We start from the raw sequence: 24536 nt of genomic DNA on the forward strand, positions 1-24536 counted from the left end.
AAAAGCCTCTTGGTGTTTGTCAGAGAAAGGTTCTGATTAATTAATTTGTACTCTGTATTTCATTGTAAACATCCTGAAACCCAGGAGATTGTAATGTAGCTGATAGAGTGGGCAGGAATTGGCCTTCTTCCACTTCCTTCTCTTTGATCGAAATGAAGCATAAGAAAGAGAGGAAAGGAGAGGGTTGATGGTAGAAGCCTGTCTTGACGTGACAGAGAATGGAAATAAGAACTGTAGTAATAGTTCCACATCTTGTAAGAATCAAGAACATGTCAAAGTAAATATTGCCAACACTGCCATGAGCAGGTGTCTGGCTTTTTCTTGGGCTTTTTCTTGGGCTTTTTCTTTTTTTTTTCACTGATTTGCAGATGACAGGAACAAGCATTACTTCCGATGATTACCTAGGGTGGTGGTGGAATCTCCTTCCTTAGGTATTTTTAAGGTCAGGCTTGACAAAGCCCTGGCTGGGATGATTTAATTGGGGATCGGTCCTCCTTTGAGCAGGGGGTTGGACTAGATGACCTCCTGAGGTCCCTTCCAGCCCTGATATTCTATGATTCTATGATGAGCTAACCCTCAGAAAACCATCATCAGAACTGCACACCCAACCGCACTGTTATCAAATTCTTCTTTTCCAGAATTTCCAGCTGCCATTGCAACTGAAGCAGCAGCAACAGCAACTCCTTTAATATCCTACACCAGTGCAAGTGTAGTGCCAGCTGGTGTCTAGGTCTTCCTAAGCATCACAGTACTTGCTGAAAATATTCTTGAACCAGATCATTAGCTCACAATTTTCTCAGTGAGACAACTGGCTTTTTCTTGGATATGGAGCTGTGTTGCTTACCAACACTACCAGTATCTGTCTCACAACTGCCCTAAATTTTGACATAACAGGAGAGGTTAGTGAAAGAGCACCTCAATGCTCCATGCAGGAGCTAGATTCTCAGCTGGGGTAAACTAGCATAGCTCCATTGGCTTCAACGGTGGCACAAATCGAAATGCCCTTTTCATGAAGAAAATATAATTTGCTAGCAGCAGCTGTACTGCACAACTGAAAAGAACAACAGGGGCCAAAGCACATGTCCCTCTGAAGCCAAGTGGGATTGTAGTAACTTTGGCCTGTATACCGGTAAAAGATCAGTGGGATTTTTGCATAGCTATGGACTCTCAGTGCTTAGATTCTATAGTGAAGGTACTGTAATAATAATGTTTAAAGCTAGATGACATGACACTTTAACTGAGCAGCATTTATGTTCCATTGATTATTGTTTTATGGTACAATGCACACAACACACGTGATGGTGATGTATTGCAGAGCCATCTGACATTGTGCATTTACCACGCATGTTTGACTGTATCACTTCTGCCCATTAATGCATGACCCTGGGGCTTATATTAACTTTCCAAACCTCTGAACAGATGCAAAAAACCCACCACAAAACAGAAAAAAACATCCTGCCGGAAAAAACATCCTCATCCCCCAAATGTCACATAAATTAAAAGAGAAAAAAAGCAACAGGATCACCAAGATGTGCACATGGCTGCCTGAGTTACTGCACAGCTGAACTTATTATCACCCCCAATCTCCTTCTGCTGCTTCTCCCCTTCTCGTCTATGACCCTTACTTCCTGTGTCATGTGACATTAAGATCATATGCGTTCCAGGCAGGAACCATGGATCTGATTCTCCCGCGCTCTTCATCTTACATAGCCATTTACCTCTGAACAAAGTTAGTATAAAACACAACCACACTGATATTCAAGCAATTGTTATAAATTGCTGGGCCTGACTGTGCTCACACATGATTTATACCAGTAAAAAGGACCCACAATCCATTTTAATAGAGCTCCCCTCAATTTACACCTGTGTAAGGGTGAAATTCGCCCATGGAAAGCCAGGGTAATCAGTCTTTATGCAAGTGCAGTGGAAAGGAGGTGAACAGCTGAAATCCACTTCTCTAAGCCAGGAGACTATAGTGCAGTCCACCCATCCCACACATACCCTACAGCTATTAATCCAGTGTGAAGGCTGGAAGAGTAGCTTCAGTCCCTCTGCACCAGTTGAACAAGATGTCAGGGCTACAGGATCCATGTCTACATATAGCTTGTGTCCTCTCCCCTGGCCTGCTCCCTGCTTGGCCTTCCACACAGGCCTGTGTTGGACTAGCACCTTGACCCTTTATGTTGTACACAGGGGATGCTGAGGCAACTACTTGAAGTGCCTCTGTGCAGCCCCTATGCAGGGTTTAAACACGGCAGGGAGCTTTGCACTGGCCACATCAGAGGTAAGAGAAGAATCAGGCTAGATATTAAACACCTTGAATGAGGAGTGTCCATTTTAAAACATTACATTTTAAGTGAGTTCTTAAAAATTATTTTAATAATTGATTTTGAAAACGTTTCACCGAATTAAAGTGTGTGAAACCTCAGAATCCTCACACTAGCAAGATGGAATTTTCAAAGCGGTCAGCAGGGGTCTAACTCTACACTGCAAGAAGTCAACGGTAAAACTCCCACAGAGGGGCTACAGTTATACCATTGCTGAGCACTTTGGGACTCCCACTCCCAGTCTTTGCTGGAACATGTATTCCCAGTTTCAGGCTTTGGACTGCTGCTGCTTATCTGCACAATTCTGCCCCTTGGAATCAATAGAAAAATTCCCACTTTGAAAAATTCTGTTGCTATGTAGGGAGCAGGCTGTTAGTGCAGGCAAAAGCAGCCCTTGACTCAGGGAAACTGGTTTTCTGTTTCTACATTAAACTTTGCACTGGGTGAATACAAAGAATAACCCCACATGATTGTCTGAGAGCCCCATGTTTATAACTAAGCTTTGTGGAAAGAAGGATGCTGAGGGGCTGATTCTACTCCCTTGCTTGCCGAGATCAGCTGTTATATCTGTCTATATTAAAGTATTTGTTTAATACCAAGAAGTGATTACAGTGGTGTGGTTGGAGACCCTCCTCCTCCGTCCCCTCCCCACCACCCCCCCCCCCCAGAAAATAGCTTGGAGTTTGGATAAATATTTTGAACAATAGGAAGCAGAACCTCAGCTGTTTACATTGTCTTATAGCCACTGGATCTGCCCCAATGACTTCATTTATTTCATTTGTGTTAAACACACACAGTTTTGTCAGGTTTATTATTATTATTAAACCATTTCTTCCTTCTGGCACCCATGTGGAATTCCCATTGATCCCCAAAGAAATGCCCCATGTTTATTTATAAGGTCCAGTTCAATTAAGCGAGCTGGGTGCCTGGGGGGGGCCATGGGAATTGTAGATGATTAGTACCTCTGAAAATCAGCCCTCTTGTGTACGTTGTTAACTATGGAGTAAGATCTCTAATTTTAGGCACCCAAGTTTGAAAATTTTGAGGTGTGATTCAGATTTCCAATCTGTAAAATGAGGGTAATAATCCTTACTCAGGTTATGAGGATGTTGTGACACTTCGTTCTTAATGTTTGTAAAGTGTTTTAGGATCTTCACATGGAAGAAGTGATAGAAGTCCAAAGTATTATATTGAAAAATGTCAAATATAAATTACATTGGTTTGTAATTACAGTATAGAAATCAGTCAGCATCACACTACTAGTATCCCCCAAACTCTCTCTCTTTCTATTATATTTAAATGGGTAAACAATATCTTTAATTGTAAATATGGTGCTTACTGCTGATTACATATAGAACATACCCTAGAAAACTTTCACGTTTTTAAGGTTTAAGAATCTCGGACCAGATTGTCAAAGTTATTTAGGCACTTAAAGATGCAGATAGGCACCTAGTAGGATTTTCAAAAGTGTGTCAGTGCCCGTTTCCCATTATTTGTTGGAACTAGCAGTATCTGCATCTTTAGACACCTAAATATCTTTAACAATCTGGTTTAAGGGCCCCAATTCAACAAAGTACTTAAGCACTTATTTAAATCCCATTAATTTATATCCCTTCATTGAGATTTAAGAGTAGTTACATGCTTAAGACCTTTGCTGAGTAGGGGTGGGATTACTCGTGTGCTCATAATTAAGTGTCCAGTGGCACCTTAAAGACTAACAGATTTATTTGGGCATAAGCTTTCATGGGTATCTGAAGAAGTGGGTTTTTTACCCACGAAAGCTTATGCCCAAATAAATCTGTCAGTCTTTAAGGTGCCACTGGACTCCTCATTGTTTTTGTGGATACAGACTAACACGGCTGCCCCTCTGGTAATTAAGTGTGTGTTAAAGTGCTTTGCTGAAATGGTGCCATAAGGCCTGATTCTGCTCTCATTTACCCCAATGTAAATCAGGAGTAACTCCACTGAAGTCAGTGAAGTTACACCAGAATCAAAGATAAGTGAGAACAGAATCAGACCTTCATTTCCTTTTGATGAAGAAACATTACCCCATAAATAACAACCAAATTGCTCAATCATAATCTTAGTAGGGAGTCAAGTCCAATTTAAGCTAATAATTCTTTATTTAATATAAACTGTGGGTCAAATTTTCAAAGGGGTCTCAAAGCCAGACTGTAAATGTACTTGAATTTTCAATTACACGTACAATCTGTTCATGTCTGTTACTTGTGTTTTTAAATTATAGTATTTGCACATAATTTGCTTATGCAAATATCATTTGGGTGTGTAAATATTTTGTATGTATAAATACATGAAGAATTGCTCCTGCAAGTGATTGCACATGCAAAATTAGAGACTGCATTTTAGAAAGTTTGTCCTTAGACCTTTGAAGTGACCAGATTATGTTTTCCGTTTAAATGTGCATCCTGCCTTTAGATTTTTTTTATTATTATTATTTCCACTGTGGATCTTTCAAGTCTTCTGAGAAAAAATATCAGATATACTTTGGATAGATCTTTCTTAGTAAAGGAATGCTTACTTCATTCCTAATTTATTAAACATATCCAACTACTTTCATACAATTTGCACTCCATTTGTTTTGATGAATTGTCAAACACATGCAGATTGTACTGGTATTAGACTCTAACATCAGCACTTTCCAAAACATCATTAAAATAGGTAGCCAAAAAAACAGACACATTTTTACTTTTTGCAAGATAAGATATGATTTAAATTATTCTGTATGATAAATAATTTCAAAGGCTGATGTGAATAGGCTATAAACATGCGCCTACAGGTAGTTTACAAAATATCTCTGTGGCAGATTCTCAACTGCATCCAAGCAGAGCTAGAATGTAGTGAGAGGAGAGGCTGTCCAGGAGTCAGTTGTGGCTTTCTGATCCTGAGCCGCCTGGCCCTGGTGCGAGTTACAGTGGTAAGAGGACAGCTCTAACTTGTACCACTAGCATACGGTCCCTGAGCTCAGCTGCATCACATCCCTTCCCCACCCACACCATCCCCAGAACTTCCCTCCTACTATGTCATGAGTGGTGAGGAGCTGGGACAGGAAACAGCTATGCCCACAGATAGCTCCTCTTCCACAGGTGGAATCCTCCGCGGCTTTAAATCCACTTTTGTGCTGCTTGGGCCAGATCCTTAGCTGTTGTAATTTGTTATCACACCATTGACTTCACTGGAGAGGTGACAATTCCCACCAGGTGGGGATCTGCCCCCTCATGCAGTGCAAGGTGGACTTAGGAACCAGAGAATCCAGTCCTACTCTTTGACCCAGTTATGCCTGAACATAGACCTATTTATATAGTCTCTTCCTAAAACATGTTTCTTATCGTATTGATCATGAGCCCACTCTTAGTTTAGGTTTATCTGGACTAAGAAGAAGGAAAGTACCTTTCATTTTACCTTTATCAGTAATGCAAACTGAAATATCAGATGTACTGTTGGTCATTCAAGTCCGGAGTGAATACACTGGTTCACTAATTCCCTAGAGTTGTATGACTAATCTGAGCAGTTGAAAGTAGTGATGGGCTCCAGACACAAAATTCAGATTTATATCCAGATTTCAAACACCCCAACTTCTGGGGATGGTTTTGGATCTGGGGTTCTGGTTTGGCCCATTGTAAAGATAGGATTAGAATCCAGGTTTGGATTTCTGATGGTCCGCGGGTGTGTGGATCAGGGGTTTTGATTCAGACCAATTTCTAGGTGAGTTGGCTGTAAATTCCAAGAAAGAGTTCTTTTGTTGCTTTCCCAAGTGGGCAACAGTGTGTATTGGAAGGCACTTTTCTGTGCTGTTTTCACAGATGTCTGATTCCCTCAACAATGTTAGTCAATATGCTCAGTCTCTGACAATGCTAGAAGAGGAGTCACCTGGCTCCCCCATCTTCTGTCAACCACCTTTCTCAATGTCTCCCGATGAGGACACAAACTCAGGAGGCCTCAGGGAAACCACTTTGATACACTAATATTTTTATCCTTCAAATGCTCTAAAATATACTAGTGTATTTAAATGGCTCTAAAATGGTGAGCTATAAAATAATGCTATAGTTTAGCAATACTCCCTTAAAGTGTTTTCAGCAAGTCAGTGTACTTCTGTGTCCACTATTTGGTCACTACTACAGGAGAACAATATCAGGGCAAAATTCCACCATCATTTGCACCTGTGAAATCCCAGGTAAGCCATGGGAGATGCTCAAGTTCAAATGGGGGCAGAATTTCACCCAGGATGCCTACTGCTACTTTATTGAGTGATGCCCAGTGTAAATTTCATTTTGTTAACTACTGCCAGGATCCAAAGCCCGCTGAAGTCAATGAAAATCTTTCCACTGATTCTAGTGAGCTTTGGACCGGACTTATATAATGATTTTTTTTTAACTGGAAGACTTCTTATTCCTTTCCAGACTTGTATTTATTTTTTGTAAAGAACTGTGCAGTTCTTGCATACTACCTGCACTGTTCTCCGTCTGCATCGTTCTACTTTTTGTTAACTGTCTAATACGTACCTCCAAATGGCACTATTAAATACAGTGAACTAATAGCCCAAACCATCTGGGAAGTTTTTTTGGAAATTATTACTGAAAAATTGATTTTTAAAAGATATGACAGTAAGTAGAAATTGAAGCTGTGCTTGTTATTGTTACTGTGCTCTTCCTGCATGAGGAGACATGTAATGGTTTTAACAAATCTCTCCAGGATTCCCATGCTGTAACTCTGTACCCTGTGTGTACCGCTGCTTTCACAGTACCCAAGATCCATACATTGAAAACACTGTACATGCACTCAAAGAATAATGAACTGAGGGGTAGATTGGAAACAGTTGCAATATACGAGGAGGCAGATTTGGCTAAACTGATTTGACTATTGTGTCCAAGGATTCTGTTTTCCCTATTAATATTAATAAAATGCTTATGAAGATTTTAATAAGTATACAAAGTAATAGTAAGTATTGCAGGCCAAATCGCAAAGTACTTATTCTGTTTTTGCTATTTAATCTTTACTCATGCAAAAGTCTCATTGTCTTCATTCGAGTTTTCAATGGAAGTTTGGCCTGAGTGAAGACTTTAGGATTTGTCCCTATTTTGGATAGCAATTTTGCCACTCATACTCATGTTATGTAGAACTTCTCTTAAGTAAAGAACTACTTAGCATGAGTAAGAGTGATGAAATCTACTCTCCAGGCTCAAATATATTTTCAATTCAAAGTAATCATCATCAAACCTGTTGAGAAATTTCTGCTTCACAATGACATTTCTGCACCAGTCTGCTGTCTGAGCATAGAATTTCTCTGTATGTTTCACTGGGAAGAGGGCAGCAGTTTATTGACATATTTTGAGGTGTACCCTGATAACAAAGCAATGGAAAGAGCAGTGTGAAACTAACCTGTTTTTACATGGCCTACTAGATGTAACGAGGAATACAATATGTTAGAATTAGAAACAATAGAGCTTAATTTCAGAACAATGATTGCATCTTAAATTCTCATTTACTTCTCCATCCTTTTTATTTCCATTTTTCTATTGTGCTGTGAAACTGTCTATGGATATGGCTACTAACCCTGCTAAATAACCCTCTCATGAATGGGTGGGTTTTTTGTATTTGGGGGAAGGGTGTTTGTTTGGGGTTTTTTAGGACTTGTATCAAGCAGCTGCAGCTACTCTAAAAGATTATGGAAAACTTTTCCTCACTAACCTTTAATACTTTTACAGATAAAAGTAGAATACTTGGTAAATGAGAATAATGTCCCGCGTCCAGATTGAAATTAAAAAAGAGGTTTAATTCTTCAGTGTCTTTTAAAAAAACAAACATGTCTAGTTTTTTATATACAGATTATAACAGTGACCTTGAATAGCCAGAAAAAAGATCTAAGTTATATGAACGTTAACCTGAAAAATCTTCTGAAACTTGTAGTACTAAGGGCAAAATCCTTATTATTAAGTTGTTAAATTTTTGCTCTGTTCTTAGGAAAAAATTTCTGAAGTCAGTGAGAGATCTTTGCCTGAATAAGGACTCAGTCAAAATTGAGTAATGACTTCAGGATTTAAGGCTTTTTATCAGTCATAACTGAAGTAAATGGAAAGTCTCCACTTACTTGAATAGGCACTGATTGAGTTCTTAGCCCAGAGAGGACATATAATATGGTTTATGTTGAAGATCATAAAGATACTTTTTAGAAACTACAAAATAGCAGCTAAACTATTATGTCTGTAGTGGTGCCAAGTAAATCTCATTTAAATAATACGCATGATTCAGCTGCATTTAGGCCTTGAGTCAGCAACACACTTAAACATGAGCCTGACACTAAGCACACAAGCAGCTCCATTGAAGTCACAGGCTTAAAGGTAGGCATTTGTTTAAGTGCATTGCCAAACTGGTGCCTTAACTGGGGCTGCTCCTGAGAGGCAGCTCATTTCCCGGTTACAATATCCCTACCACACCTATTTAATAAGGCCCAAGCTCTGCAGCCCTGGCATTCAGCAGCACGATCATTGGCACTACTCTTTTAGGTGCTGAGCAATATGACTGAGGTTTGCAGACTCTGGCGCTATATTAGACCCTCTTCCTGCTGCCATTGAAACGAGCGGGAATTTTCACCATTGACTTCCATGGCAGCAGGCTCGAGCCTTACATGTAAAACTTTTTCAAAACAGAGAATCTTGTTCAGTATCAAGGAAACAAGGCTGCTGGGACCAGCTTCCATCTTGGCCTCAATTCTGCAGCCCTCACTCAGGTAAAACTCCCATTCAAGTTAATGGAAGCTTTGGCAAATCTGTGAATGTAGTGAGCAGTCTAAAAGCACAGGCTTTGTATCTAAAAGCTTAATTAGAAACCCATAGTAAATATCTCTGGTTTAGAAGCAATTGCTTCCCAGAACAAAAGGGACAAATGAACAATTTCAATCCAATTCTGCTATTTCTCCTCTCTCTCTAGATCATGACCTATAATTAGAGTACTTATATAAAATTACATTTGTCAGACTGGCTGCTAAATTCCCCTCTAAGGCTTTATCCACAAAGAACAGTCTGTTATCACTCTCAGTACAGCTTATATTTCTCCCTTTTCAGTTTCAGGGGAAGGTAAGCAATTACATTATCTGCATTGACAATCTAATATAAATTTAACTACAATAAAAAGAGAAGCAGGCCACAACTGTTTAGAAATAGTTTCCAAAATTTCAGTTAACCAACAAAGATCTGTCTGGTTTCCAACAGGGGCTCATATGAAAAGGTAGTTCCAAGCAATAAAAGACAAAGGAGATGTTCTAAAATAGGAATTTACCCAATAAATAGGAATGTATCTGTCCCTGTGTGAGGTGGAAAACTCCATGAGTTTGCACTCAATGTGTTTCTGATCTGCTGCTTCATCTCTGGAGCACAGGTGCCCCTTTCCTACTGAGCAGAGGGTTCCACCATCAGACTCAGATGGGATGCCCCTGAGATCCATGGAATCACAGTCATCTCTTTGGCGATCCTGTCCAGCTTCATTCCCTCCTGATATCTCCTATGACTCTTGGCAGCAGGAGTCCTATAGGAGCCCTGTTGCCAAAGAATCTCCCACTTGCTGTTTCTTCCAGACTTTCCTCGCAGGGTTCCACATTAGGGAGAGGGACAGCAGGTAAGTCAATGTCCCCACTGAAGTCCTTCAGAGTTAGTGATGGGAAGATGCCATGGACAGAGGAAGTTCCCTTCCAGTCCCTGCCCAGCCTCCACAGAGGGATTTCAACAGGGACAAGCAACGGGAGGGGAAGTGGTGCTTCCTGAGCTTCACCATTTGTACATGGGGACAATAACATTTACCTTCCTTCAATGAGTGAGGTCAGGATTTATTATTTAGGGATAGATTCCTGCTAATCTTTTCACAGGGGCATAGGGGAAGAGGAAGGTAGCATGAAGCATCCCCTACTCACCCCGCCCACATACACACACACCTTGTAAGGGCTGGCCAGAATTGCAGTCCCTGTGCTCAGGAGATCACAGACTACAGTTGCCCCTGTGGATGTGAATGGTGCCCCAACATTACCAGCCCTCACCACATCAGCCGGCAGACCTGGTTGGATGTCTAGGGGGAAATATGCTGCACACCTTAAAGGGAGGTAGCTCTGTCTGTGCTCCCCACATCATGTAGGTAAAGTGTAAACATGTGAAGCGTTGTATAAACTCTTATTAATAATATGCATGATTAAATATTGATTTAGCTGTCTAGCTTTAGGCTTTGTGACACATATCAATTCATTATTTAAAACATCATTATGTGATCATTAACAAAGATATGAGGCAGTGCATCCTAAACAGCTGTTAAACCTCCAAAAAGGTGGTGAATGCAGGATAAATGCCTCGATAGATTTAATAATCAACCAGTTTTTAAATAATTGTAGTCCTTAGTTTAAAATATTTTATAGCTCTAACAATAACACTGCCTATCTAAAAAAAAATCTAGACCCATATTGACCTGTTTCTTCTATAAGTGTTCATATTCAAAACAGACTCAAGCTAACCAGAAATATAAATCCAGCCTGACTTAGTATTATTTTACAAAGATGCTCAGATAACTGTTTGGTTGGTTCATAGAATGTATAGAATTTTACTTGCTAAAAGCTGGGTCATTTAAAAAAAGTCTGTTGTATTCTGGAAACACTTTTTTTGCCTCTGAAAGTAAGCAAAATTATTTATACTGTCGGGGGGTTGTCAAATGGAAATGAGAGGTTTATTTAGTGTGTGGATCAAGCTTATAAAAGAGCTTAAGTCCTCATTCCTTCTAACATCTTAACAGCTGTGCAGTTTCTTACAAAATATGTTTTATCGTTTCAAGAAATGCTGTTAACCTCGCAGTTTTAAAACTGAATGAACAAGGCCTCTTGGACAAATTGAAAAACAAATGGTGGTACGACAAAGGAGAATGTGGCAGCGGGGGAGGTGACTCCAAGGTTAGCCTCAATGTCACCAAAGCGGGTAAACAGTATGTAAAGTAATCGGTGCATCTGCTGGGGCTTTACCTGCAACCAAACAAACTTCAGTATTGCTAGTAACCGCGCTCAAGATCCAGATGTATGTGATTACTGTCAAAGCAAAAATATTTGCATTCATTGCAAGTTTCTCAAGTGGAACTTGTTAACAAACCAGTTTAAGCTATGAATTCTATCATCAATCCTCAGAAACCTTCCTGTGTCAAGAGTAGATGACATGCGCCCTATGCAAAAAGATACAAGACCAGAGCCATCTCAAAGCTAGGTCTAGTGAACAAGCAACAGGAGACCCAGAAGCAAATATGAGCATCATTCTCCTCATTTTCTGGACTGCATTGCTCCTATGTGTTTTTTCCTAAATATTAGAGGAAAGTGGAGCAACTCAGCTCTGCCTCCTCATAGCAGCGGCTCAGGATGTACTGGCTCAGGAATTTTCTATTTATACAAATTTCCAGCTAAAGTATCCAATACACTGATGCGATTTCCAGTTAAAATAGCACACATTGGAATGTTGTGTTACATTACCTGGAAGCTGAAATTCATGTGCATTCCCTAGGAAAAAAGTTAACTGGTAATTGCAGCTCTCTCTTATCCTTCACCATGTCAACAGCTCTGAATTTTAGGCCGTTACTAATGCCCTGGATAAAGTTAACCTACTTTTTCTTCATTTCATCTAAACTGAGACTTTCAAATGGCCAGTCACATAACTTGTTTTGCCTTCTCACATCAGCATCCATTAGGCAAACTAATGTGTGCTGAAATGGCGTAGGGGAGAAAATAAGATACTAAAAGTAGCCCTCGATGTGCCAATCAAACACTCTTCAATATATATTTGTGTGCATGGGCGTGTATGGAATATAGAGAGAATATTACATGGGTAACTGTGAAGATACAAGGCTATCTATATTGAGGGGTTCTGGTGATGCTGAGGGAACCCAACATGTTTAATTAGCCTTCTTTACAGTTTCTTACATTGTATTTTTTCTCCTCCCCTTCTTCAACCCTCCTTTCCTGACACTCTGCCCTTGCCGCAGAGACCACTTCTTGTGCCGCTCTGCACTCACCCAGATCTGGTGTCCTAGTCCTCTGTTGTTTGCCTTCCATCCTGCTGCTCTATCAAGTTTTTTTCCCCACGGGTCTGCTGGCCACCAGTTACAGTTTTAAAAGTGGTCTTTAGTTTCTTCTCCTAAGTGCATGTGGACGTGAAGTTCATTGGCACTTACTGCAACTGCAGATAACTTCTTGTAAGAAAGCCTATTTGATATGCCACAAAATTCTCATCTTCCCTTTTTTTTTTTTTTAATAATACTCCATCCACGTTACCACTGGCCTGAAGTTTCATTCACTGTGAAACTTCACTGTTGGGCTTTTTAAAAAATACTATATAATAGAATATATTATAGAAATGTCATGGAGGTGATATTACGCTTATGAATGAACACTTTTTTTCCTATAATGTATCTGAATCATCCCAGAAAATCTCAGGAAAAACTTCCTAACTGTAAGAACAGTAGGGCAATGGAACAGACTGTCTCGGGAGGTTGTGGAAGCTTCTTCACTGGAAGTTTTCAAAAGGAGGTTGGAGAGCCATCTGTCTGGGATGGTTTAAACACAACAAATCCTGTATCTTGGCGGGGGGTTAAATTAGATGATCTTTGTGGTGCCTTCTAATCCTATGTTTCTATGGTTCTATTATCTTTTTGAAATATAAAACACAAAACTATGCTTAATGTTTCAAATCAACATAATGTGATAACTGCCTTAGAACTCTATCTGCCTTAATCTCTGTTATTAATAACCCTGGTAGATAGGGACCACATGCAATGAGGTAGAGGAGGGCAGCCAGCAGAGGGAAAAACAGGATGTCCTAGGATATCAGAGGGAAGATGGAGATGGCCTGGTGTAGAACACTCAGCAGGGGAATAGGGAGTGAAGGGTGGGGTGGGAAGTGACTGCACGGGGAGGGAGAGGAAAAAACAGTAGTCGGGGAGGAGAAAGCTAGGAATGCAGCTTCATGAAGTAAGGTGCCGGAACTGCATGCACAATGAGAACTGGACACATTGCACAGGGGAGTGTAAAGAATGTGGCACAGGGAAAGTTGAGACTGCTACATCACAGTAGGAAGGATGGTGGATAAAGGGAGTTTTATCAGGGATAGACAACACTGGGAGGTGTAATATATAAATGCTGCATAGCTGCAGCGTCTGTTTTTATAAAAAATACAGATGCCTGAACTCTTGACTGGCTTAATATAAATGTTTTATTGACATTTATCTTCTACAAAATTCCTTGTTTTGAAGTAAAGCTACAGATCCACTAATAATCTTACAGGGTCTGATCCACTGATGTCAGTGGGAGTCTTTTCATTGATTTCATTGGGCCCTGGGTAAGGCTTTTATATTCTCTCTCTTTTTTTTTCTTTTTTTCCTGTCGGAGGATCAAGTTAGCAGAACATACAGAACAGAACCACATGATGTACTGCTAACTGCTGCAAACAGTAGTTCAAGTCCATGAGTCAGGCCCTTAATCAGAGTCCCTTTTTTGATTTGTATAAAGTTAAAAAAAATGATTGGATTGAGTCCAATTCTAGATTACAGTATTCTACACTCTCCCTGATGAGATTAACAACCTCTCCCCCATCCTGAAAGCAATACAGCACTCTAGGCCTACACGGCCAAACTGATCTGTGCCCTCTGATATTCAGCCAACCAGCCAGCACACACAACCCTAAACCCAAAGCATTCCTTCATGGTCATGCCCAGGGACACACTGTAATCAACTTTAAATTGCTCAGCAACTCTCAGAAGGAGTTTAGCATCTTGTGAAACCAGGCCCTTGCAAACTCCTAGATCCATTCTGTGCTCTTAAACTAAAGATTAGTATATAGTACTGATGTACTAGCATTCACCATTTTTGTTTTAACCCCAGCTACATAAAGGAAAGGTCTCCAGTAATTCAGAAATATAGTTCATTAGTGTTCTGTGGTTACCAGTTCCCTTCAAGATCTCCATGTCACTAATTTATAGCTCATATTGACTTTCAATAAGATTTAGTGCTAACGTCACTTTTGAAAATAGCACTTAGGTGCTTTTGAAAATAATAACCCAAGTCTTAAACACATGCTGCCTCAGGTGTACATGATAACATTAAACTCCTTCAAATACACCGGACCATCGCTAGAACGCGAGATTTGGGATCCATGCGCGGTACCGCGTTAATGCGGGGACCCCATTAAAATGAATTCCAATTAAAGTAATTAAATTTGGGATCCATGGCCGCAACCGCGTTATATGCGAATTTGCGCTATATAGACGCGCGTTCTAGTGAGGGTCCGGTGTATAGTTTTTGCCATTTAATTTCCATTTCTTTTTACAAAAATAAGAGAAAACATTGAACAATAGCAATAAAACTGGCTCTCTACTTCTGTTTGCCACCCACATGCTAATACAATGCTCCTCTTCTTTCATTTAGTGGATGGACTGGCCTTATAACTAATTAAAGGCTTAGTCACAAGTGCTTCTATTGCATAGCAATTATCCCCCTCTTTTAAATTTTGCCGTGGTTTTAGAACCACTCCCTGCTGTAGCTCTTGGTGCTGCATGTGCCCATTAGTGCAGTGTTGTATGATATTAAATTAGGATCATTTTTCACAATTAAATTATTCAAGTTTTATGCCATTATAATTTTCAGTTACCAACATAAAAGTCAGGGCCTTACCCTTTTGAACATAGTTCCTCCCACCAGTAAATGGGTGAAGATGGAACAGGAAAGAACGACAGGAAAGCCAGGTGGGGAAGTTGGTAAAATAAAAAATAAAGAATGTCTTTAACTGCATATTATTCTCCCTGACCCCTATCCCCCAGTCTTTACTTAAACAGCACTGCCACTGACTTTAAATTGGACTGGAGACTTGGATCTTCTTCAGTACAAAATCCTAAAATTCTTATAACTATATGCAGTGTGACTATTTAGATAGTATGGGACAAATTCTGCTGTGTTATTCCAGATTCACACTTCTGTAAATTAGAGCACAATTTGCTCCTAGTACTGCATGTGCAAAGCTGGGTGTAGAAAGATTTCTACCACCTCCAACATTACATAATGGGTCAGATCTTCAGCTGATGTAAGTTGACTTCAATAGAGCTACACCAGCTTACACTAACAGAGGAGCTGGACCAACTTTTTTAACTTGAGTCCCTAACCATGTTTTTTAAAAAAAATCATATTATCATTTGGCAATATAATGTACAGTATACAGGACTGAACTTGGTGGAAAATTTAATTCCAGATAAGTTATCCATTTTATGTTTCTGTACTACCCTTCTCTAATATGCCGTAAATCATATTGACCTAGATTCTGCCACCCTTAAAATCAATGGAGCTACTTACCAAATATGTTTCTACTCAATGTGGGAAAGGTTGGTAGCATCTGACTGTTTGACAGGTGTGGTTAGAAAAATCTAGGGCTTGAAGGAGAGATTTTCAAAGAAACAAAGGGTCGCGACATATTCAGTTCCCACTGAAAGCCAATAGGATTTGGACACTTAACTCTCATTTGTGCCTAAAACGTTAAAAACAAAAAACAAAACATTATTCTGTATGAATTTTTGTAAAGAACTAAAATACATAGTAACTGTAGTCTAGTTTTGATAGAAATTTTGCAAGCCTCTAAAGTTCCATTTAATTTTGAATGTATTTTTTAAACTCAGACTTTCAGATCACTTTTAAATCTGATATTTTCTTCCTAACTTTAATATCTACCTATGATACCACACATGGCTCATTTAAAGATGGACACAAATACAATTTTAAAAACATCAAACATGTTTAAATTCCACCCAAAGTGTCGACAGTATTTCGTCATGTGCCTTAGGAAAGGCTTAAGCTCAAGATGGTGCTATTTACATAAAAACTAAAGGGAAAAATTCTGTCTCATCCACACACACAAAACTCCCATTGAAGCCACATGCATTGGATGGAAGTCTCTAAGGGCAAGCTTGCCTTAGCAGCTGTAGACTATCAATAGGACAAGTGGCTGAATAGAAAGAGTAGTGCTAGAGAACACTGAAACATGGCCTCTCACACAGAGCTCACTGGCTGTACTGCTATGGAGAAAATGAAATTCTTCCTCTATCCTGCCAATTGCAACCAGCTACCTAATACAGAAGGCTGGTTAACTTGCAAATGTAATTTTCCCTTTAGAAAGTAAAAATCATGAAATCAGTTGGTTTTTCTCAATGAAAAGAAAACCTGAAAGTTCCCGCCAAAGCACTGCGTATGTAGAAGGTGCCTATGGGAGCAGAAAGGATGATACAGATGGATCAAGGGTGGGTGGGAAAGAAGAAAGAAACTCAACATGGGGCAGGTGTTAGGCAGCTTTATGTTCCTAAATTCTGAATGCTTGTGCTGAAATATCAAACAAAAGAGTGGGGAAATTACTATCGACTCCCCCTACACACAGGTATCCATTGTTCTTGACTGTTCATATACATAATTCATTAATATTTAGCTCCTAATTTTCATCTCACTTAAACCAGTTGAATCTGGAATAACTCCACTGACTTCTGTGAAGTTGCTTTGGATTTTCACGGTGACAACAGAACCTGGTTGTCCCTTCTATGTATATCCTGTGATGTGGCTGGGGATAGAAAGATTCAAATGGGGCCCTGAGTCAAAACATTAGTTGTGTTGGCCAGTAGCTATCCAAGCCATATTACAATGTCAATTATTTCACACCTGTAGCAGAAGCAAACAGAGATCATATTAAGAGGCAGCTTGCCAGCATCCCAAACGGCCACCCACTAATTTTAGTTTTCTCAGCTGTTATAGTCTCTGACTCCACTTGCAACCTGCACAGCCTGCTGCCAGGAAGCCTGACAATAAAATGTAAGTTTAAATACTGAACAAGATCAAACAATATATCTTTTTTCTGTAGTAGTATCAGTGCATTCTGTATGAACGTAGTGGGGTTGACTTTGAAAGCATACAAAGTATTGTATTTGCTTACAGAGATCATTAGAGAGTACATGGAAATGTATTGAAGGTAGTCCATATGGATTAAAGGCCATGATCCATAGAGCTAACCTTGGAAGCCTGAATTATTATTTATTTTAATATCTAAATATATTTCTTCATGAGAATTCTGAGAAATATAGTTAAATCAGTTACAGAAACATAATTCGAGCGTGACTAAACCCCTCTTTCTTTTATAGTAACTACTTTAATAGTGTCATTCATTTTTGACATAGTGTCACTAAACTAATTAATGTTTCAGTTGTTTTAGTTATTACAATTTTAAATCTTGCATTTATAGATTATCATTTTAGAAACATTCTGGGTTGTAGCACGTTACAAGAAATGAGTTCCATCAGAGGAATTGGGTGAGATCTTAAACACACAAGCTCAAGTTTTGTATTGTATGATGCTACCAGAACATGTCAGTGCTATTGTTTTCCAATATGTAAGAGTAGCCCATCTATTATACATTGTTTCAGGTTGTCTGCCTCCCTCTCTGGTATACATTGTATATTCATACACACCTGCACATAAATACATATCTATATGCAGGTCACTAAGAATTTGATAGTCAATGTTTTGAGAGGGAAGGTAAATTAAAGTTCTCATAACCAATTATTATTTGAGTTGTTTTCAGGATAAACTGCCCCAGTGGCAGGAAGGGTGAGCATTAGTACAATACACTGGAGATTTTTAATGGAGTTTTGGTAACTTCAGTGTAACCCCACAGCAGCTCATGACTTTGATGCCATGGATTGTGTTTTATATGAAGACTAAACTTGGTTGGATTGTCTTAATCAAATAACCTAACGAGGAGGGCAGGTTCCAAGCAATAATTTATTACCTCACTGGACCCCATGTAAACACTTACTAAATAAGTGAGATTTAAATATGTTTTATTTTCCAGGACCAACGGGTCAGTGCAAATGATATTGAGTATGGAAACATGTACTAAGGCTTGATAGTCATTTCCCTTTATTCTGAGGTTAACAACATTAGGACCTCATCCTGTAAGTTCTCTGCATGCAGAACTACTGCTGAAGTCAATAGGTTTTCTGCATGAAGGATGTTTATAGGGTTGTGCCAATTGATACTGTAAACAAACGTCATGAGAATTAAAATTTCACTGATCTCTATCACTGGGAAGGCAGTGCATGAAATAGCTATGGCCAAGTTGTATTCTATGAGTGTGTGCATGTGTATGTGTACACACACACACAAACTAAAATAAATTGAAAGCCAGGAACACGAAAGTCTTCTATCCAATCTCATTGTATGGAAGACATTTTAAATCTCAGAAGAATATGTTGTTAATGCCGACAAGCCAATAGTTTTGGGTTCACAGTAATTGCATACTATTTATTTAAAAATCTTCCCCAGCAGTATGTGCCTGTTACCTAAAGCGATGGAGCAGGTCCCAGTCATATGTCTGTTTCTAAACCTGGGCCTACAGTACATGACATAGCACCCACTGTGGCCTCTGCTCTGTCACTTTGCAATGCGATTCTATGTAGTTTTACTTGAATAACATAAAATAACATATATAATGTTATTTATGTTATTTTCCACGTGAAGAACTCCTGTAAACCTTGCCGTTTTGAAACTCAGTGAGGCAGGCGTCTTAGACAAGCTGAAAAACAAATGGTGGTACGATAAAGGTGAATGTGGACCCAAGGACTCTGGAAGTAAGGTCAGTCGCTGCAGTTCGGGACCTACTGTTGTGTTCACAAAGCAGTAAAGGGAGTAATGAACAAAGTGACATGGAAATAAAATAAATAGCTGTAAACACTCGTTAAAGTGTTTACTCGTAAAAGGAACAAAAAAACGCTTCCCCCACCCTCACTCAAATAGGCATGTGCCCCCACTTTAATTTAAAGAAGCACTATTGCTCTTCCAGCTTTTCAAATGAGGTTGATGTAAAAAAGAAAATAATTGTTGCTTTCCTTTTGAAAGGTAAATCACATCCCATCTTCCTATATTTGTAAGGGTGATTGAAGAGCTTCAGGGTGGGTTATTTTTCCTCAGTGTGAGAAGAGCATCTCCATTAATTGCTGTGCAATTTATCCCTTTCTCCATTTGTCCTTATTTGGGAGATGGCCTAGCTGAGTTGTTTGCTTATATTCTGTGAAGGTGAACACTCAGGCATTCAACACAACAGCCTGGCCTCGTTGTATAGGAGAAGGGCTCCAAGCAACAGGGGTGGAGCTAATATGAATTCTGGGGTGAAAGGGCTTCAACTTTTAGTACTCCGCTTCCTAAAACTCCCAGTATATCATCTCTGGGTTTCAAATCCCAGGCGCCCCCTTACCTCACTGCAAGCCCAAAAATTAAAGAGTCTTAGGGAGTACATCCTCCCCTTCCACTTCCCCGGGAAGAAGGATTTCAAAAGCAGATATTCTTCTGCTCACTTGAAAGCCCTCTCAGTTAATCCCTGCCATGTATTCCCTTATCATTCTGAGTAAGGTGACCATATTTTCCCAAAGCGAAAATGGTACATGGCACAGGGCTGGCTTGAGGCGTCCACCCCACCCGCACGCGGAGCCAGCCTGAGGGTCCCCTGCCACCCGCCTGCCCGGGACTGGCCCGAGGCCCCCGCTACCCATTGCACATGGGGCCAGCCCAAGACCCCTGCTGCCAGCCCATGCGGGGCTGGCCTGGCTTGAGCCACTCTCACGAGCCCTCCCTCCAGCACAGGGCTGGCATTGACAATTGCCCCTCTTCCCCCCACACATTCTTCCATGCCCCGCAAGGGGTTGCATCCCACTTTTTTGGCAAAACTGGGCATTTCTTCAATTTGCTCATGGCAACTGATGATCAGTTGGCAAGAATAAATGGGACAAATGCCCAGTTTTGCCAAAAAAATTAGGCCAGCTGGGACAGGGCTTAAAAAAGGGACTGTCCAGGCCAGAACGGGACATATGGTCACCCTAACTATGGGTATCTCAGCAGTTTTCTCCTGGCTCCTCTTTCTACCTCCCAACCTTTGCCCAGAGCCTAAACAGGAATATGAGAGGCATTGACTGGTTGCTGCTTTGTAGCACCAAGAGTGACCCTTAAAGGTCAGAGGGAAAAATTAAAGTGAAAATGAGTTTGCCCCCTTGTTTCTTACTACATGGCAAGTGAAATCTGAGGAGGGGATTTAAACCAACCAAGAGCAATGCAGCCTCTACTAAGGCAGAAACGTAACTATCATTATCCCTGTGTGTGACAGCTGAGGAGGCTTTCACCTAGCACTTACTTTAGGCTACCATTTCCCCTCAATAAAATCTTCCTTCTTCTTGACCACAAGCATCATGACAACAACCGACCTGACAACAGAGAAGAATGGCCATTGCATCCAAGACCATGAGCCTACAGTAAACTAGCTAAGGGAAGAGAAATGATGCAGAACACACCTCTAGGGTACAAGCATATGCCAGCAGCCAGTCACAACCTGGATTCATGTCCAGGTCTCCCGTGCATCAACATTAGTGTTATCTTCTTCTTGCCGGGGCATTAAGCCTACATCAAATAGTGCATCTTTAAATTAAACATTTCTACAAGTAGTGTTTAGTGTTCATGATGAATTAAACTTTCACGCAGTTACAAGAGGTTAACCGCTTTAGCTTATAAAACAGAATTTTATAAATATCTTAATGTAAGCAATGTAGTACGTAAAAGTCCAATTTTGAATAAATCCCTAGTCTAGAGACTTGTGCTGAAAAATTATGCACATCATTTTCAAACCCTAAAATACCAGACTCATTAAGATTTTTGCCAAAAACAGACTGAAATGTACAATAGATATTTGCTATGTTAAACCCCCTAAGGGGAACATATATAAAATAACACCTACTTAAGAATACTTCACTAAAAGGGATAAGTATTGTTTTCTAAATTATTAAAATACTTAGAACTAACTTCTAGTCATAAATTAATTGATCTTTAAATAATTCTATTAATATAATTTTTTTATATAACAAAGCCTAATAGTCCATTACCACGATACCAAAAAGATATAAAATAAAGTAAAAGTAAATAAACAGCAGTGGCTAAGGTAGTATGGGATATATTTTATGTTAATGAAAATGTGTTTTTGCTTTAATTAAGGGAGACAGCTTAAGTGTCACATACTTTAAGTATGTATTTAATTAGCTGAAAGCCAGGCTGGCTGAGTCTTCATATTGATGCATATCAAAAGTGAACACTATGTGTTAATAAAATTATGCAGAGTCCCATCTGACGTAAATGGATTTTTGGATTAGAGAGTTTTTAAATGACCATCAAATAAATCTAGTTTCATATCACTGTTAAAATTTTCATTAAATAGAGGTAGATAGATCATTGTTTAAAGTTATAAGTAATGGTAATACTATTTCACAGCTGTTAGCGAGTGACTGATTACATCCTAAAGTAATGATTTCCATGTTTGCCAGGAAATAATGGCACTTAATATATATTTTATAAATTCAGATAGGCCGATTTTTGTGAAGAAGTGTGTAAATGACTGTCAGTTAATTTCAGTTAAACCTCTTTTATGTATGTTTTCAGTGTATGATGTGTAGCTTTTGAGCTCCCGCTGTCTGACGTCAGTGGTTAACTCTACCGATTCTGTTTCCTCAGGACAAGACGAGTGCCTTGAGTCTCAGCAACGTTGCTGGAGTCTTCTACATTCTGGTTGGAGGCTTGGGCTTGGCCATGCTGGTGGCTTTGATAGAGTTCTGTTACAAGTCCAGGGCAGAGGCGAAGCGAATGAAGGTGGCAAAGAGTGCACAGACTTTTAATCCAACTTCCTCGCAGAATACCCAGAATTTAGCAACATATAGAGAAGGTTACAACGTATATGGAACCGAAAGTGTTAAAATTTAGGGGTAGGACTTAGGGCCCACTACAGTGAGTGGGTGATGCATCTTGTAATGCAGTGTCGTGACCTGTCTGTCCGGTGGTGGTAATGCTTGCTTCTCAACAGAGCTTTATATTTTGGAAAACTTCAGTGCAAAGTGGTTCCGTTTTTTTGGCTGCAGATGTACAGTATACTACTCTATGTTGCTAATAGACATCTGCATTGCAAAGGCTTTTTTAATATGTAAAGAACATCTTCTCTTTTAAAAAAAACAGTTTGGTCTTACTGTATCAGTTGGGACATTACAGCTATTTGACATTTTAGATACTAAAGCAAAAATAGAGTCCTTCTGTAGAGGGAGCCGCAGCTTGTTTGGGTTATTTGGCTGGCCTATTTTTCTAAGGGCTTTTATTATTATTGAATTACTATTTATTAGCCCCGTTTGTAGCTTTTTATAAGGATTATAATCAAGTTTTGGGTTAGGCAGCACCTCAGTAAGCCATAGTCAAAGCTTTAGGGAGAGCAAGCACTGTGATATGATTCTAAATGTGATGAATCTTTTTTCCCTACCCTCCACCCCTCTCCCTTGATGAATAGAATTGGATGCTATTTCAGCATGGCATTTGTTTAGTAAATCCTTCCTTGGGCCAACCCTTGTCCTACTGCAATAACTATAAATAATGCCAATATTGTTAATGGAGTTTAGAGATTCACATCAGTTTTCAGCAGACTAAGACCGACTACCCCTTTATCCTGCTGAGGAGCAATACCTTTTAGATGTAAATGTAGTGATTTCAGTGACTGAAATGTTAATGGTATTTAGCCTATTATGATATAGCACGACGAAGTAGGTGTGCATGGGTGGTTTACTAATATAGTGAAAGAGCTGGTCTCTGCAGTGTGAACCTGGCTATCTAACTACTCCTGAGATCAGCACTAAATCCTTTTTAAATGGCATATAATAACAAATGGAACTTGTATATTATTAATATTAATATTATTATTATTATTATATAGCGTCCAAGGTATACTAAATGCTTTATAAATTAATATGCAGGTAGGATTGCTGCCTCCTAGTTGTTGCAGTCTAGAATTCTCAATCCCATTCCATTAGCAAACCAGATTATTCCAATTTTGACAAAATGTTCTAAGCTAGATTCTTCTGGAATCCGAGATGAGTATGGAACTTAAGTAAAGGGATGTGAGAAGTAGATTTGGAACTGAAATTTTATTTTGCCACCTAGAAAGATTTCAAAGGAAAGAATTGTAGATAAAATTATTATTATTTTTATTTATTATTTATATAGCGCTGGAGCACACGGCGCTGTACAATAGGTGAAGTGTGCCAAACAAATAACAGTTCCCTGTCCCGAGGAGCTTACAGTCTAAAGGCACAGCCGGTACAATACAGAACAATACAATACAGAACAAACACAGAATGAACACAGAATGGTGTATGGTCATTATAGCTGGCACGCTTCAAGGAATAGGTGGGTTCTCAGGGGTGTTTTCAAGAAGGTGAGGGAGGGGGCTTGGCATACATTGATTGGGAAGCTTTTCCAAGCATAACATTTGTCTGTAGATTTCTTAGTATTCCTATTTATTAGTCTATATACACGCAGATATTTCCTGGCTATATTTTAATCATAACAGGGGCCTAGTTTCCCAATGACACAAAAGTGATTTATGCACCTAACTCTCATTAGTGAGAATGTGAATCATGCACATTAATCCATAAACACAGAAAGGAGATCAATCCCTTAACACAAATCTGAATGTTGATAACAATCTATCCTAGACTTGACTGTCCAGGTTACTTCAATGTGGCAAAACCACTGTGCCCAACATTAACAACTGCTGTTAGATCAGACGGCTAAGTAGTTGATGCCAAGGTGACCCCAACTGTTTAGGGTAATGTTCATTAACCCTATGACACCAGGAGTTAGGATTTCCAGATGCCAACATCAAACACTGTACGAGGCTCCATGCCAACTCCCAGAACCAAAGGTTTTAAAAAAATCATGTTGTGAATGTAATTAGACAAAATGCAGATTAAAAGCTTTTTAACCCCTGCAGTTCCTGAGTGGTTTGCCCAACACTGAGCATGTTCTCAAGCTATTGCAGGGAACAAGGGCATGCATGTCAAATAGGTAAGCAAAGACTGTATGATAATAATAATAATAATTAATAATAAAATATGCAATTGTTAGTTCTTTTTAAAATGGGAATAATGAACATTCATTTCAGGGAGTTATAGGTGAAGTTACACACCATTAAGTGTATTGTTGTTACTTAACACAACAGTACACCATGCGGGAGTAATCACATATTCCTGATCAAACTCACAAAGCAGGATGCACCCAAAATGTAGTCTTAAAAAATCCCAGTTCCCACC

At 39.5% G+C, this 24536-nt stretch overlaps 1 protein-coding gene across 8 annotated transcripts in view; it reads left to right on the forward strand.

Annotated features, from left to right (window-relative positions):
* The window catches only part of GRIA4 (glutamate ionotropic receptor AMPA type subunit 4), a 280562-nt gene that overhangs the window by 248946 nt on the left and 7080 nt on the right, over nt 1-24536 (forward strand). For 3 of the 8 annotated variants that reach the window (XM_043529722.1, XM_007059674.4, XM_043529724.1), the window contains 2 exons: nt 11151-11265; nt 21922-22056. In XM_043529722.1, the coding sequence (XP_043385657.1) occupies nt 11151-11265; nt 21922-22056 (250 nt within the window). Of the gene's footprint in view, nt 1-11150; nt 11266-18894; nt 19010-21921; nt 22170-23448; nt 23632-24536 lie in introns of those variants that run through there. The other 5 variants (XR_006286035.1, XM_037890017.2, XM_007059673.4 and 2 more) reach the window with 5 other exon arrangements.

Source organism: Chelonia mydas, chromosome 1, assembly GCF_015237465.2.
Source record: "Chelonia mydas isolate rCheMyd1 chromosome 1, rCheMyd1.pri.v2, whole genome shotgun sequence".
In the NCBI taxonomy this organism is placed as follows: domain Eukaryota; kingdom Metazoa; phylum Chordata; order Testudines; family Cheloniidae; genus Chelonia; species Chelonia mydas.